This window comes from Doryrhamphus excisus, chromosome 6 (assembly GCF_030265055.1).
Source record: "Doryrhamphus excisus isolate RoL2022-K1 chromosome 6, RoL_Dexc_1.0, whole genome shotgun sequence".
NCBI lineage: Eukaryota > Metazoa > Chordata > Actinopteri > Syngnathiformes > Syngnathidae > Doryrhamphus > Doryrhamphus excisus.
Window position 1 is genome coordinate 11,727,299 of NC_080471.1, and position 14,849 is coordinate 11,742,147.

Sequence of the window (14,849 nt, forward strand, 5' to 3'; positions counted from 1 at the left end):
GACCATAAAAATAAAGTTTTAATTCTCATTAAATTCTCATTTTAATCCCAATTTTTTTGTATCATAATTTATTGGAGTGCATCGTAATCGCATCGTAACATGAAGATCACCTGTAATTGTAATAGTTCCTGCATTGACAAGCGGTAGTGACAGTGAAGAAGAATGATTGACAAGCTGTTCAGAATGATGACGGTTAAAGTGACACGTTCATCTCATGACGAGTCTAGCAGGTGTCACGTGTAGCTTTCTTGTCGTCGCTAGCTTCCTCATCATTCTGTTGTCATGAGGTTATGATTGGTCTGCTTGTGGAAATGAAAACGTCCGTCAAGCGGGATGGAGTGTCCGACGTAGTACGTGACGACTGAAATGAACACCTGACACGGCCATCATGGACGACAGACAATAATACTTTACTTTCATCCTAGCTTAGCTGACAAGTGTTTGCTTGCAGTTTACCGATGCGATGACATTTGGCCTTATTAGTCAAAACATGATGTTTGCCTACACCCTCAGCCATCTCTGTGTGGAGTTTGCATGTTCTCCCCGTGCATGCGTGTGTTTTCTCCGGGTACTCCGGTTTCCTCCCACATTCCAAAAACGTGCTAGGTTAATTGGCCACTCCAAATTGTCCATAGGTATGAATGTGAGTGTGAATGGTTGTTTGTCTATATATGTGCCCTGTGATTTGTTCAGTGGCACTTCAAAAGTCACAAAGTTTTGCACTGATCAAAAGTTGTTTCAAGTCTTTTTTTTGTCATTTTTTTGTTCATGTTTAATAACTCTTTAATGCTGAACCAGTCAAAGACTGAATGAAGTGAGCACTATAACACTGGTTAATGAGAGGGAACCCGGCATGTTTGATGGTGAAATTGCCCAGCTGTTCAATTCATATAAAGGAGATGAGGACTTTGACAGATTTGTGGGAGAAGATTAATTCAAAATACAGTGAGTGTATTGTTAAATAGTAGAATAAAGTTCAACTAGGCGGCACGGCGGTCGAGTGGTTAGCACGCAGACCTCACAGCTAGGAGACCAGGGTTCAATTCCACCCTCGGCCATCTCTGTGTGGAGTTTGCATGTTCTCCCCGTGCATGCGTGGGTTTCCTCCCACATTCCAAAAACATGTTAGGTTAATTGTATAGGTATGAATGTGAGTGTGAATGGTTGTTTGTCTATATGTGCCCTGTGATTGGCTGGCGACCAGTCCAGGGTGTACCCCGCCTCTCGCCCAAAGACAGCTGGGATAGGCTCCAGCACCCCCCACGACCCTTGTGAGAAAAAAGCGGTAGAAAATGAATTAATGAAAGTTCAACTAAACTCACTGTTTTGCTTCTGTTGCCCATTTTTTGTAAACCGCATGGGTTAGCATTAGCTTAGGTTAAGTACAGAAATAGACCCTTAATTGAGACTGTGTCTTATAATCCGCCAGTAATACATCACAACCTAGCATAACAATCCTCACTTACCATGCCTATATGCCCACCCCACTAGACTGTGAGGAATATAGGGATTTCATTGATTTGAGTGAGAATCCTCCAACCATTCAATTAAATAGATGGCGTGTCTGCTGCCATGGAGACAGCTAGATGCTAATAGTGACGGTGTGTTTTGTTGTAAACTCTGTCGTGACGTCACTGCATGTGTGTGTGCGCATGTGTGTGTATGAGACAGGAAGAGAGCCAGAGAGCGGCAATTTACGTCTCAGCTTCCGAGCAGGCAACAGTTTGATCACTTCCTCCTCCATCAGCCGGTAATGGACCAGCGGAAGCAGCAACTTGCCTGCAGAGTTGCTCCACTGGGTCCACTGGTGCCTGTGAGACGATGTAGTTGGAGGCTGTAAAAGTGGGCAAGTGAGTCTTTTGGAGCAACTTGAAAAGGAAAACCCACTTGGATTTGTCACTGCAGGCGCAGGGGATGTGGTGCCGTGAGGGGGCTTCGTCCTCCGGCTAAGCCCACCTTGGACGCCGGACTCCGGGCTCCCCCATGCAGCCCCTCCGGCTGCTGTGGTCGCTAACAGCCGCGGGGCTCTGCCTGCTCCTCTTCGCTGTCCTCCACAAGCACGTCCTGCACCAAGGTAAGGCTGGCGCTACAGAAGCTTGTTGTAGTTAGTGGACAGGAAATCAAAGTCAGCAAGCGTGAAGAAGTCCACTTTTAAGATTGTTATTGATTTTCTATCAGCTTGACTCTCAATTCTCCTCCACGGTCCTACACACCTAGCAGCGTGTAGTGTATTGCAGTAGTAGTAGTGTAGTACACAAGTACACCGTCTATGTTTCCATTTTAAGTGTGTGTCCTTTTGTGTCAGTGGGATTAAATTAATATTTTTACAAAAATGGGGTATAATTTAGCCAATTTTATCCCTGCTTTTGAAAACTGTTACAGTTTAAGTTGCTAGTTACATTGCCTTGTATATTCACCCCCTGCCCCTCAAAAAAGAAGTGTCAATATGAGAAAATTATTCTATTTCCTTAGCTAGTTAAAGTCTGATTATTATAACATGAGAAGTGAATCTTCTCAATGCTTTTACTGTAATTGCTAAGAATATTAAGCAACATTTAATATAGTTTACAGCTTTAATACTTGCATCTTTGATGAAAAGTGTCACTCACAGCTTCATTCCTAAAACAACTGGCTGTCTACCTTATGATAAAATCTGTTACTTTTCCTCTTACCTTCTTCCAGCTTCACTGGTGCAACTCAGCATCAGTTCTGCAAAACCAAGTTTGTTTTGATCCCATTTCGGGAACCAATCTGCACACGCAGTAACATGGAATAGTCCATTGCATGAGAAGGGAGGGGCCGAGCTGTCAAAACGATCATGATACGCATTTTGATGTCGTTTTCAGCACTTGAATTAAGAGTAAAACAGTAATATGTACTTTCAATCAAAGAAAAACAATCAATAATCAGTTTTTATGAGACATTTAGAGGCCTCAGGCATGTCTGTGTTTGTCTAATGATAAGTCTACCCTTGTATGCACTGTGTATCCAGTATGTGTGTCACAAGGTCTCTTTTTTTCTTCTCACAAAAAAACAGTCTTGTGGGCACTAAGCCCGTCGTGATCATAAATTAATTCATCACACAACAAATTAAAATTAACTCAATAATTTTGCCGGCTTCAGTACATTTCCATTTGCATGTGTGTCTGTTTTTCCTTTCTCACAGTTCACTCTGTGCATTGGTTTTAGTACTGTGGCCCATTGGCATGAACGAAGTGAGCCCTTTTTTCTCTCTGTCCCGGTGGGTGGAGGCGGGGCTGCTAGCATACACACAGAAGGGAAGCATGCAGAAGAGTGTAACGTGGTAGAAATGTAATGAGTAGCTTGTAATATACGTACATTCATTCATTCATTCATTCATTTTCTACTGCTTAACCTCACTAGGGTCGCGGACGTGCTGGAGCCTATCGTAGCTTTCTTCGGGCGAGAGACGGGGTACACCCTGGACTGGTCGCCAGCCAATCACAGGGCACATATAGACAACTTGTAATATAACTTGTAATATACTGTGTTTTTTCACATTATGTCAAAGCATGCACCTTTACTGTGTTGCCTGTGCTATTACTTTTCTGGCAAATACACTACATTGTGGCGATTAACCGCCATAAGTGGCATTGATTGAAATTTCTCACACAGTTCAACCAAACACCCGCTATACCTCAAGCACCATTCAATTTTGTACACAGCTTTAGGGGATTAACAAACAGATGGGTTGAAAACCATGTCTGCTATCAAACATCAAGCAGAACTTCATTATCAAGTAATTTTTCATAAGTCACAGACCTCACAGCTAGGAGACCAGGGTTCAATTCCACCCTTGCATGTTCTGCCCATGCATGCGTGGGTTTTCTCCGGGTACTCCGGTTTCCTCCCACATTCCAAAAACATGCTAGGTTAATTGGCGACTCCAAATTGTCCATAGGTATGAATGTGAGTGTGAATGGTTGTTTGTCTAGATGTGCCCTGTGATTGGCTGGCGACCAGTCCAGGGTGTACCCCGCCTCTCGCCCGAAGACAGCTGGGATAGGCTCCAGCACCCCCGCGACCCTCATGAGGAAAAGCGGTAGAAAATGAATGAATGAATGAATGTTCATAAGTCATTGATCATTTGACTAATGATTATACAACTTTGAGGATATCTATTATGTGGATCCTAGTATGTGACCCAAGGCATTTTGAAGAACACATAGGGGGTGCCAAAAATGTGTAGTCTAACTGGTGGTTCCATATAAAAATACCACTGATGTACACAAATAGACATGTAGGAATGATGTTGGACTTCTTCCTGTCTTTACAATCACATTCTGATACAGTTTGGTTCTAACAAGTTGCTCCAAACATGTCATGTGATGTAATAAAGAGAATATTATTTACACACATCAAGCATATGTCACACAATGCAGAGCCTGTCAGCCATCATTGGTAAAAAAAAAAAAAAAAACACAAGAAAACAGAAAACAATGAGCTGCCGTCTCATTATTTTATGATTTCTTTTTAAATATGAATGAGCTGTCTTCGCCGCTATGCTTTCACATGTATTTCTTGGCGTTTCCTGCTCCGGAACGCAAACGCTGCGGGCGAGGAAGTGACACCTCACCACTGTGAAATGATGTGTGAATTTGAGGAAGGCGACAACATGTGATAACATTTCTACAGCCAAAGGTGATGTCTAAAAGTTGCTTCTGACAGCAAAACAGAACCACACTGCCTCCTTTCATCTCACTATCAGTGTTAGCCTCCACTTGCTGACCTTTGACATGGGTGTCAGATATCATTTCGCTTTGGGACATAAATTGCTCATCCCCCCTCATATATACGTGGGAGGAAATTCTGCAGGACGAAGGCAAGAAAACGCGGATCTCTGCAATAGTTTGTAACTTCCTACTAGTAAAAATGTATGTACTGTATGTATTTAATACTGGACACACTGAATAACAGACGACAATGTTTAAAGGTGGGCTTTTAAACATTTATGTCAAAGTATGTGTGGCATCTGAGGGGTGCTATTTTACCAAAAGATGATTCAGTCCAAGAGAAAACCAACAGACTGATCATGACACAGGAGCATTGTGAGTTAATTGAGCAGAGGAGATGATTTTTGCTTGCTAATTAGGGTCTGTGTCGCCTCCAGGCTACATTGCAGCAGACACAAACGCGTCGGCGGTGTTAATGCGATTATGAGCTTCATTTGCTGCGACATGATGTCGCCCGCATTGTTCTACTGGTTCCCGGAAAAAACAGAGATCACACTCAACTTCACAAAGTACATAATTATTATGTTAAAAGAATACATTCTGCTAGGGCCTTATGATTTCTGTGTCATTGTGCAATTGGCCAATAAAAAACAAATCTGTGTTGCAACTTCTTTTTTCAGACTAAAAATACACACGCAACCCATGTGAAGCGAGTCTTCAATCGATTTTTTTTGCTGATATTGGCCTATTATCACATACTACAGTATTAATTGGCCCTGTACCCTAGAAACCGCCCATGAATGATACGGGAAAAGGCCGAAATGATACTGTGTCAAAGCCCAGGGCAGTGATACTGATAAAATATAGAGTTTTACCATGTCCAGTATCAGCCCCCGTAGCTGTCCACTCAGAGCGCGCTGCTCTGGTATCGTGCCCGTGAAACAACCAATCAGAGAACAGCACACGAGTGCTTAGTGCCTAGTGCTTCTCCAGTCACCAAAAAACCCAAACTTGATTAATGGAACTTTAATTGTCAGACATTGAAAGGTTAAGACTGTTGATAAAATATTATTTTTGAAATATTTTTGCAATTGTTGTGTTTACACTGTTTAGATATAATACATGTAATAAACTGAACATTTTCTGGAAAGAAAATGGTCTTTTCATTAAATAGTACAAGATAATAAGCTCATGATTAAATAGTATGCGATAATAAGATCATCACATGGTTTGTCTGGTATCAGGCCAGGTATCATGCCCCCAAGTGTCAGTATCACTGATACTGGCACCATGTGATAACCCATGTGATAATCTATAAGTATCAGATCGGGACACCCCTTAGTACCGGCCCACATTGATTCAAGGTTGTCTTTATGCTTCATTGATGATGTTTTTCACCAAGTGTTGAGATGTCAGACTTTGTTCTGCGGTCCTTGAACACGCCATAGTTCCCCACCTTAATAAATTGATAATAAATTATCATTCATAAGTTGCCTATATGTTTGAAAATGTAACAATTTAAAATGCGTTTTATAAGCATATGAGGCATATTGAGGGTGTAAACCTGGATTGTGTTTTAGAGCGAGTCGTGTGATAAATAAAGACATTTTTATGGATGTATCAATTACTCACAGATTCAGAATTCTGTGGTAAGTGGGGATTGACTGTATAACAACAAATACTTATCATTAAGGAGATAAGGAGTCATGCAAGGCTCAAATAGATCCCCTGAAGTTTAATTTTTCCATCTGACTGTATCTGTTTATTAAACTGTTATGCTCATGACGCATACATATATTTTTTAAAGATAACTTGTTGGTTGTTAAACGTATATTATGTATCTTTTATAGGTCATCTGTCGACCGGAACCTGTGAGATCATCACGATGGACCGTGACAGCAGTCAGCCCAAAAGGACAATTGCCCGGCAGACGGCACGCTGTGCCTGCAGGAAAGGACAGATCGCTGGAACCACGCGAGCCAGGCCGGCCTGCGTGGATGGTAAGATGATAGTGAAGATTACTGCCTTCTCATGGCGGTAACTTCAATCTTACATCAACGTGGAGCATATGGATCCTCAGTTCATGTGCAGGTTGCTTTTTCTTTGACTTTTTTGCACCACCTATTCCAAAAGAAGAATCACTGTCAACAAGAAAGGGAGGTGCAGGGAGTGTGCTTGGTGCTGGGGGTTTCTCTGGCCCTGCCTGCTTGTGGATCTGTATATATTCATACAGTATATACAGTATATATATTAAGGTTAGGTGATATTTTTTATACACCGGTATACCAGTATAGATTCTTTCAATGACGCAAATGGTTTATACCGGTATAAATGATAGAGTTGATGACTGCGCCCCACGGCAGATACATAAGATGAATCAAATGCTGTCATCGTGAGGAGAAGGAACGTTCGTGTAAGAAAGTATTCACTCAGCGGACCTCCGTCCCAAACAGTTTGAAATGCAGACGAAAGTTGGCTGAATCTCCTCTTACTGAGCGTGAATGGAAGCAAGTAGGGGTTCTCCACACACACGGAACACACTTCCGTGACCGTAAGAGTGTCATAAAATATATCTAACATTTACGTTTGTTGACGTTTTGAAGCAATGTGTGCTTATGAGGCTGACATCCCATTAGAACAGTTAGCCACTTTCTTAACAATAAATACATTCATTCATTCATTCATTTTCTACCGCTTTTTCCTCACGAGGGTCACGGGGGTGCTGGAGCCTATCCCAGCTGTCTTTGGGCGAGAGGCGGGGTACACCCTGGACTGGGTGTAGACAAACAACCATTCACACTCACATTCACATTCATACCTATTATATACAATTTGGAGTCGCCAATTTGTTTTTGGATAGTTTGGGAGGAAACCGGAGTACCCGTAGAAAACCAACGCATGCACGGGGAGAACATGCAAACTCCACACAGAGATGGCCGAGGGTTGAATTGAACCCTGGTCTCCTAGCTGTGAGGTCTGCACGCTAACCACTCGACCGCCGTGCCGCCCAACTTGTATGTTAAAAGTGTAAATTAAATACCCTAGAAACAACTGGCAGGCCGGATTCAAATGCTTGCTGGGCTGGTTGTGGCCCCCGGGTCGTAGTTTGCCCAACCCTGAGCTAAACCCACAGCTGTAATGTGAGTAGACAATACTTATATCCACTTTTGTCCATGTTATTTTGACACATTTCCAAATGACACTGGACAGGTATGTTTTTTTTAGATACTCGCTAGTGGTTAGCGCGCTGGCCAACAGGTAGGAGACCCGAGTTCGACTCCACCCTCAGCCATCTCTGTATAGAGTTTGCATGTTCTCCCCGTGCATGCGTGGGTTTTCTCCGGGTACTCCGGTTTCCTCCCACATTCCAAAAACATGCTAGGTTAATTGGCGACTCCAAATTGTCCATAGGTATGAATGTGAGTGTGAATGGTTGTTTGTCTATATGTGCCCTGTGATTGGCTGGCGACCAGTCCAGGGTGTACCCCGCCTCTAGCCCGAAGACAGTCGGGATAGGCTCCAGCACCCCCGCGACCCTTGTGAGGATAAGCGGTAGAAAATGAATGAATGAATATACAGTATATATTATTACTTGAAGTATTCTCTTAGAAACGTGGAGATGACCACACTTTCATGTAGCTGACAATAACACTCATCATAATGTCGAGTAAAACCTTCACTGGTGGTACGCCTTCTGGTGATTTGCTGTACACAACACTACTGGCTGATTCTTGATAGCCGGTTCTGAGTGTAATCCCGTTAGCTTCTAAACAAGGCAGTAAAATAGCAGAGAGATCATCCCTGGGGTGGTGGAACAGCAGAACTCAAAACATTTCTTCCTCTGTCTTGGGCGTGTAGGAACATAATCCTCCTTGCTGAAGTGTGCACTACACACACAAAGCTGTTTTATCCTTGCTACTTTGGTTCCCACTTTATAGCCTTTGGCAAGAAGTCGGAGTGGCCTGATTCCAATGTGAACGGTGACGAGAAAGCAAAGGAAATATATAGGGCAATTCAGACACATCCTTGTTGTTAGAGCTCAGGTAATTACAAGTCAGCACCATTTTTATGACCCGTAGATGTTTTCTTTAGTGACAATATATTTACTATGGATGAGCCCAATACTTGTTATAAACCAGTATTTGTTACATCCGGTACATTTCATCATTATACGTATTCGTGTTTAAAGAAAATGCTCATCATGTATTCACGCTCTGTGATTGCCAGTCACAGGCAGCAACCGCCTCTCCCTAGACCGACACTGCAAGCGGGAGCCACATAGCAGCTCAGCGGTGCCTCGTTCACATACACGGTGCAATTGGGAAGTTGAAAACGGCTCCGCAAATGTCATAATGTTTCCACTTAGATTTTCTTCAGCTCGACACTATTTTGGTTCAGATATAAAGTTACTTCGTAAACTTATTCCTTGACATACATGGTGCACAGCGCTGTGCAGACACTCAACAACTAAACCACTTTTTTCCCTTGAAATGTACTCTTGTCTTATTCTATGAAGTCATCACAAAACAGACGTGCTCCCTATAATAACAGAATTTTGTTAATTTTCAGTTAGCAGTACACAGACAGTGGTACTGCATTGGTAACCTGCATTGACTGGCCACAGCATTAAGTACAGTAGCACAAGAGCAGCATCAAGCATTCTGCGTGTATGGCTAAAATATTACACCCCACTCAACACGTTGCAGTATGCACCGTGCAATCTTACACTTGTTTCATAAAGTACACGGTGCATTTCACAAGACAGCGGGCACGATCGTGCATCAGTCACTGACATCTGCTTGCTTCGGCTGGTTTGGCTGGTGATATAAAGTGAGTTGGAAAACTGCTTGTAGTACTGAATGTGGTGCTTTTGAGAAAAATACAGTCAACAAGGCTGACAGATTATTTCCCTGTTTGTCATGTTTGTATGAATCACCAACTATAGGCGGTTCATTAAAATTGATGACCTTAAAATTTCAGCCTGTTGTATTGTGACTTGTATTGAGTTGTGGACTCCTATAGAGCAGCTACACATAATAACCCGCACTGAAAACGTTCTACATCTTGCAGAATCTGCACCTATTCTAGCTGTATAATTTCATTTGTGCTTCCAGCCAAAATGGTCTGTTTTAATTTATTCCACCCATGGCCCGCCTCCCGGGCTCACGCAGTCCGCTGTGATTGATAACACACTATGAACGAACCCCACTTTCTAATAAAGTGGATATAGGAGTTGATAATAAATGAATAAAGCCTTTGAGGAAGAGGAAGCAGAGCTTGGGGGAGAGCGTATCGCGCCTACAGTCACGGCCATAAGGAAGCCTGCTCCTCTGTAACGTCACAAATGAACAGTTTTACCACGCCCTCTGAAATCAAGCGTTTTGAGCCATCCCAAACTTCTTTCAGGGCTCACTTTGAAATGTGCAAACCTTATTATCTGAAACTACATTTATAGGTCAGAAAAGTGGAAAAAGCATAATAGGTCCTCTTTAAAATTATGATTAGCAGTGCATATACAGTATATAAATGTTTTTTCTTTGTCAGTCATCACAATTATACATAACTATTATCACTCCCAATTGATTAGTCAGTGTACAACTGACAAGGGGCCTCTTCTCAATTTATGTATTGTGTTGGATGAGTTCTTCACTTTTGTAAATATGTACTTCATACTTCAATCACTGCTGTAAATGCACACTGTGTTTGCAAATGTAAAAAGAATCATGGCGCCCAGTGTAATTATTAGAATAGAGTTGAATAGAGACCAAATAACATAGCACTTTTAGTCATTAGGAGCATGATCTGGAGTGGAACATATGATGATCAATCAAATAGGATTGGTATTGGCAATATACTGAGAAACTATTACTGACTGTTAATAATATTAATGTTTCCACATGAGTTGAGGTTCTAATTGGAACACGCTAGAGTTGCGCTGTGTTTCGTCAGCAGCTGTTTTGTCTCCAATGCCATCTGGAGACAGTGACAAAGCTGGATGCGACTTTCAGATCTCCTGGTGACTTGAAGGCTCCCGCTGCTTCTGCTGGATTCTGTCTGGATTCTGGAACAGAACCTTTGAAAAGCTTGATTGCGTTAGATATCAGGTTGATAGTAACGATTGTGTGTCCTTTGGTCAGTATGGGTTGGAGACGAGGAGGTCACATGTTCTTCGTGTTGGGAACCTTCACTTTGGACATGAATCTCGTCGTCTTCTGTTACCATGGTGACTGATATTTGCCCACACTTAATGTCAACAAAACGGTGAGAGACAGATGACACATTGTCTTTTTCTCCATTAGCTTGACCGTCTGTAGCTGCTGAAACGCATCCTGACATACTGCGGTATTTGCTTTGCCTTTCCTTGTGCAGTATGAGCAAAGATTTAAAAGCACACAAAAATGTGTGTGGACAAGATACAATATCCACTTTGTTGAATTGAAGGAGCTTCTAGAGGCTTTTTAAGGCTTCTACCTGCTCCTGCAGCTTAGGTGCATCTGTCAGGGCATTGAATCGATCGTAACTGGACTGTTCAGGTTGTCTCAGCAGGCACATGCTCAAAGGCTAGATAGGACAGCTCGAGTCTGCATCACGTCAGGCGCATCATGTGGAAGTGCCGTTACAGAACATTGATGTTGGTCATGCAAGCTGCAGAGCATGACAAGTGATTGTAAATACGATTCCGTGTAAACATCTATGACCTTTTTCGGAGCTGCATGCTGGTATTTACGTCACATTGGCTTTCCTCTTTCAAACTCCACTGAAGAAAACATCAGGAACGATTGTCCTTAGTTGTTCCTAAATCTTTAATTCTTCATCTTAACAGACAGGTGGACAATTGCAGGTGTCTAACTTTGTGGGAACACTGTGGGGAAGACCCTTTGTTGTTTCCAGAGCACAAATCAAGGTCAATAAAGGCAAATAACTTTCGCTCCTGTGCAGTGTTGCCATGGTTACCATGTCACAGTGACACAAATATTAACACATACTGTAAGTCAGCCTCCATGTTTATAAAGTAGTTTTTTGATACTTTATATTATCTTATTGGCTGCACGGTGGTCGAGTGGTTAGCGTGCAGACCTCACAGCTAGGAGACCAGGGTTCAATTCCACCCTCGGGCATCTCTGTGTGGAGTTTGCATGTTCTCCCCGTGCATGCGTGGGTTTTCTCCGGGTACTGCGGTTTCCTCCCACATTCCAAAAACATGCTAGGTTAATTGGTGACTCCAAATTGTCCATATGTATGAATGTGAGTCTGAATGGTTGTTTGTCTATATGTGATCTATCTGTGATTGGCTGGCCACCAGTCCTGGGTGTACCCCGCCTCTCGCCCGAAGATAGCTGGGATAGGCTCCAGCACCCCCGTGACCCTTGTGAGGAAAAAGCGGTAGAAAATGAATGAATGAATGAATGATCTTATTTTTGATGAGCAACTAAAACACACATCATCACCTGGCACTTTTAAAGAAGATTAGTGTGGATGTGTTACTTTAATCATGTAAGCCAAGCAGACTCATGAATCCAGAAAGTTCCTAACAAACAATGAAATAAGACAATAAGACTCGTATGACCTTTTAGAGAGAGTTGCATGTTGGTATTTACGTCACTTTGTATCGCAGTAGTACCAACAGACTCTTAACTAATGTCACCTCTCATCTCCCAGCAGCCTTTGCAGCACTAATGCATCACGTGACTCATCTAGTACTGCCTCCCACAGGAAATAAACATCATATATTCTTTACCCATTGTACAGAATTGAGTGTACACAGCGCAAGGGTTTTGCACCCCTACCAGTGGTAATTTGTCCAGCGCAAAACACATTACACATTACAGATGCTGTAGAAAACACTAAAATGCTAAAGCTACTTACCACTGAGAGATGTTTATTAAAGAAATTATTATTCATTATTAAAGTAATTATATTGCTAGCAAAAACACTACGTAACTTCCTGTCTATATTCTTCTTTTCTATATTTTTCTTTTCTCATAACACTTTTCAACTATGTTTTCATTTTTTTTTTTTTTGCTTTTTGTACAGTGGGTCCCCGAGTTCAATTCCACCCTAGGCCAATTCTCTGCGTGGAGTTTGCATGTTCTCCCCGTGCATGCATGGGTTTTCTCCGGGTACTCCGGTTTCCTCCCACATTCCAAAAACATGCTAGGTTAATTGGCGACTCCAAATTGTCCATAGGTATGAATGTGAGTGTGAATGGTTGTTTGTCTATATGTGCCCTGTGATTGACTGGCCACCAGTCCAGGGTGTACCCCGCCTCTCGCCCGAAGACAGCTGGGATAGGCTCCAGCACCCCCGCGACCCTCGTGAGGAAAAAGTGGTAGAAAATGAATGAATGAATGAATGAATGAATGTTTAATAAATGTGTGAGGCATAGAGCTTAAGGAAGTAAATACTGAAGAGAAAATCTGACCGGTAATTCATCAATAACTGCTGAATGCAGCAATCAGCTGTGAATAATGATCAATAAATGAAGTACATTGCTTGATGTTTGGGTGACAATTGGGTGAGAATGTTCTGGTGTCTGTTGGGCTTTCGGTGTGACTCGACATTGGTTCTATTTACTCAAATGTTGTTTTTTATCCACTGTCCTCTACGCTCCAATCAGAGGCATAGTATGCAAATGAGCTTGTCCTATTTCTTTATAATTAGATGAATGTTTGATGAAGGTGTGCACAGTAAACATGACTTGGATCATGCCGATGGCTAATAACCTCTTCCCTTCTCAGTGGACATCATCGTCACTCGTCAGTGGTGTCTCATGAGTCCGTGTTTGGACAACGAGGGTTGCGACGTCCTCATCAACCAGTCGGGCTGGACATGTACGCAACCGGGGGGCCGAGTCAAGACCACCACGGTGAGACCACCGCAAGTCTTTGTGTATTTTACTGGCCTCACAGGCTTGTGAGCATGGCAGTGACGTGCGGTTCGGGGAGGCAGAAAAACAGTTAAAAAAAGAACGATAACATAAAATAAAATGTGTCCAATGATGCCGCACGGTGGTCTAATTTTTAGCATGTCAGGAGATCTGAAAGATCAGTGCCTCACCACTCATGAACCTCACTGCACATCACTGAGACTACACTAGAAAATCTCCATTAGACTGTCTGACCGTCAGACTTTTGGGGTTTTGCAGGAAGTTTATACAGCGAAAAAAAAGTGTAGCCGTGTTGTTGGTTGCGTGTCTCCAAGCTGACAGTCAGCATTCAGCATCAACAGTCCAAATGCCGCGTCTCCCATCTCTGGTTCTGCTCAGGCGCTTCCGGATGAGTTGGGTTGACGCTGTGAATAATTAAGTCTTCCAACCCGCAGCTGCCTTCTCATAGGAATTTATTATATAAAGATGGACACTTCTTCATGATCTAGTCAGATTTTTTGGCTTCTCAGCCTCCTGAGGATAGGAACAAATCCATACATGTTGTCATGTCATGTTTTAGGAATGAAACTGCAGTTTGAGTAACTTTTGGTGTTATTTTCTCTTCACAAATGATAACTTGAAAATGCTTTAGAGGTTCCTCAGGGTTCTGTCGTAGGTCCTGTACTTTTTGTCCTTATATATAACACTTTTTAATAATTATTTTATCAGATATTTTCAACATTATACAGATGACACTTATCTTATCAATGTTCCAGCACCACTGTCCCCAGTTCAAGATCCATTAAGGGACAAAAAAAATCCCCAGAGAGACCAATATCTTGTAGAAAGTCTTTTAGGAAAAGTGGAACAAGTTCTAGCCACATTTTTCTCACTGTTAGAAGTAACCTATTTACTATGGATTGCTTATGTCTGGCAGGTCTCCTGACAGCGGTGACACGATGGAATCTTCCCATCACTCGTCAACCATCGGTGGTCTAAGCGGTCTATGAAGATCAGTGTCAAGTTTTGTTTTGTTTTTTTCTGGACAAAGGTTGTTGTTTTTTTACACACCAAAGAGTCAACAAAGACATAGACTCTGGAAGACAACATGTCCATGGGGACTTCTAATAATGTTGAAGGATGCTCGATTGCCGTAAAAAAAATCGACCAACATGACATCCTGAACTTCTTCATGAAAGAAGGTTTTCTTTTCGGTTCAGATTGTAGGTATCAGCTGAAGTTACTGATAACTGTCATGATGAATCTTCTCATTAAAGTCATTCATCTCA

The 14,849-nt window shown here is 42.3% G+C and overlaps 1 protein-coding gene across 1 annotated transcript; it reads left to right on the plus strand.

Annotated features, from left to right (window-relative positions):
- Nucleotides 1-1,674: 1,674 nt before the first annotated feature.
- On the plus strand, nt 1,675-14,849 carry LOC131130785 (chemokine-like protein TAFA-5). The gene is made up of 4 exons (XM_058074768.1): nt 1,675-2,074; nt 6,545-6,694; nt 13,433-13,560; nt 14,498-14,849. The coding sequence occupies exons 1-4, from the start codon at nt 1,984-1,986 to the stop codon at nt 14,504-14,506; spliced, it is 378 nt and encodes a 125-aa protein (XP_057930751.1). The 5' UTR covers nt 1,675-1,983; the 3' UTR covers nt 14,507-14,849.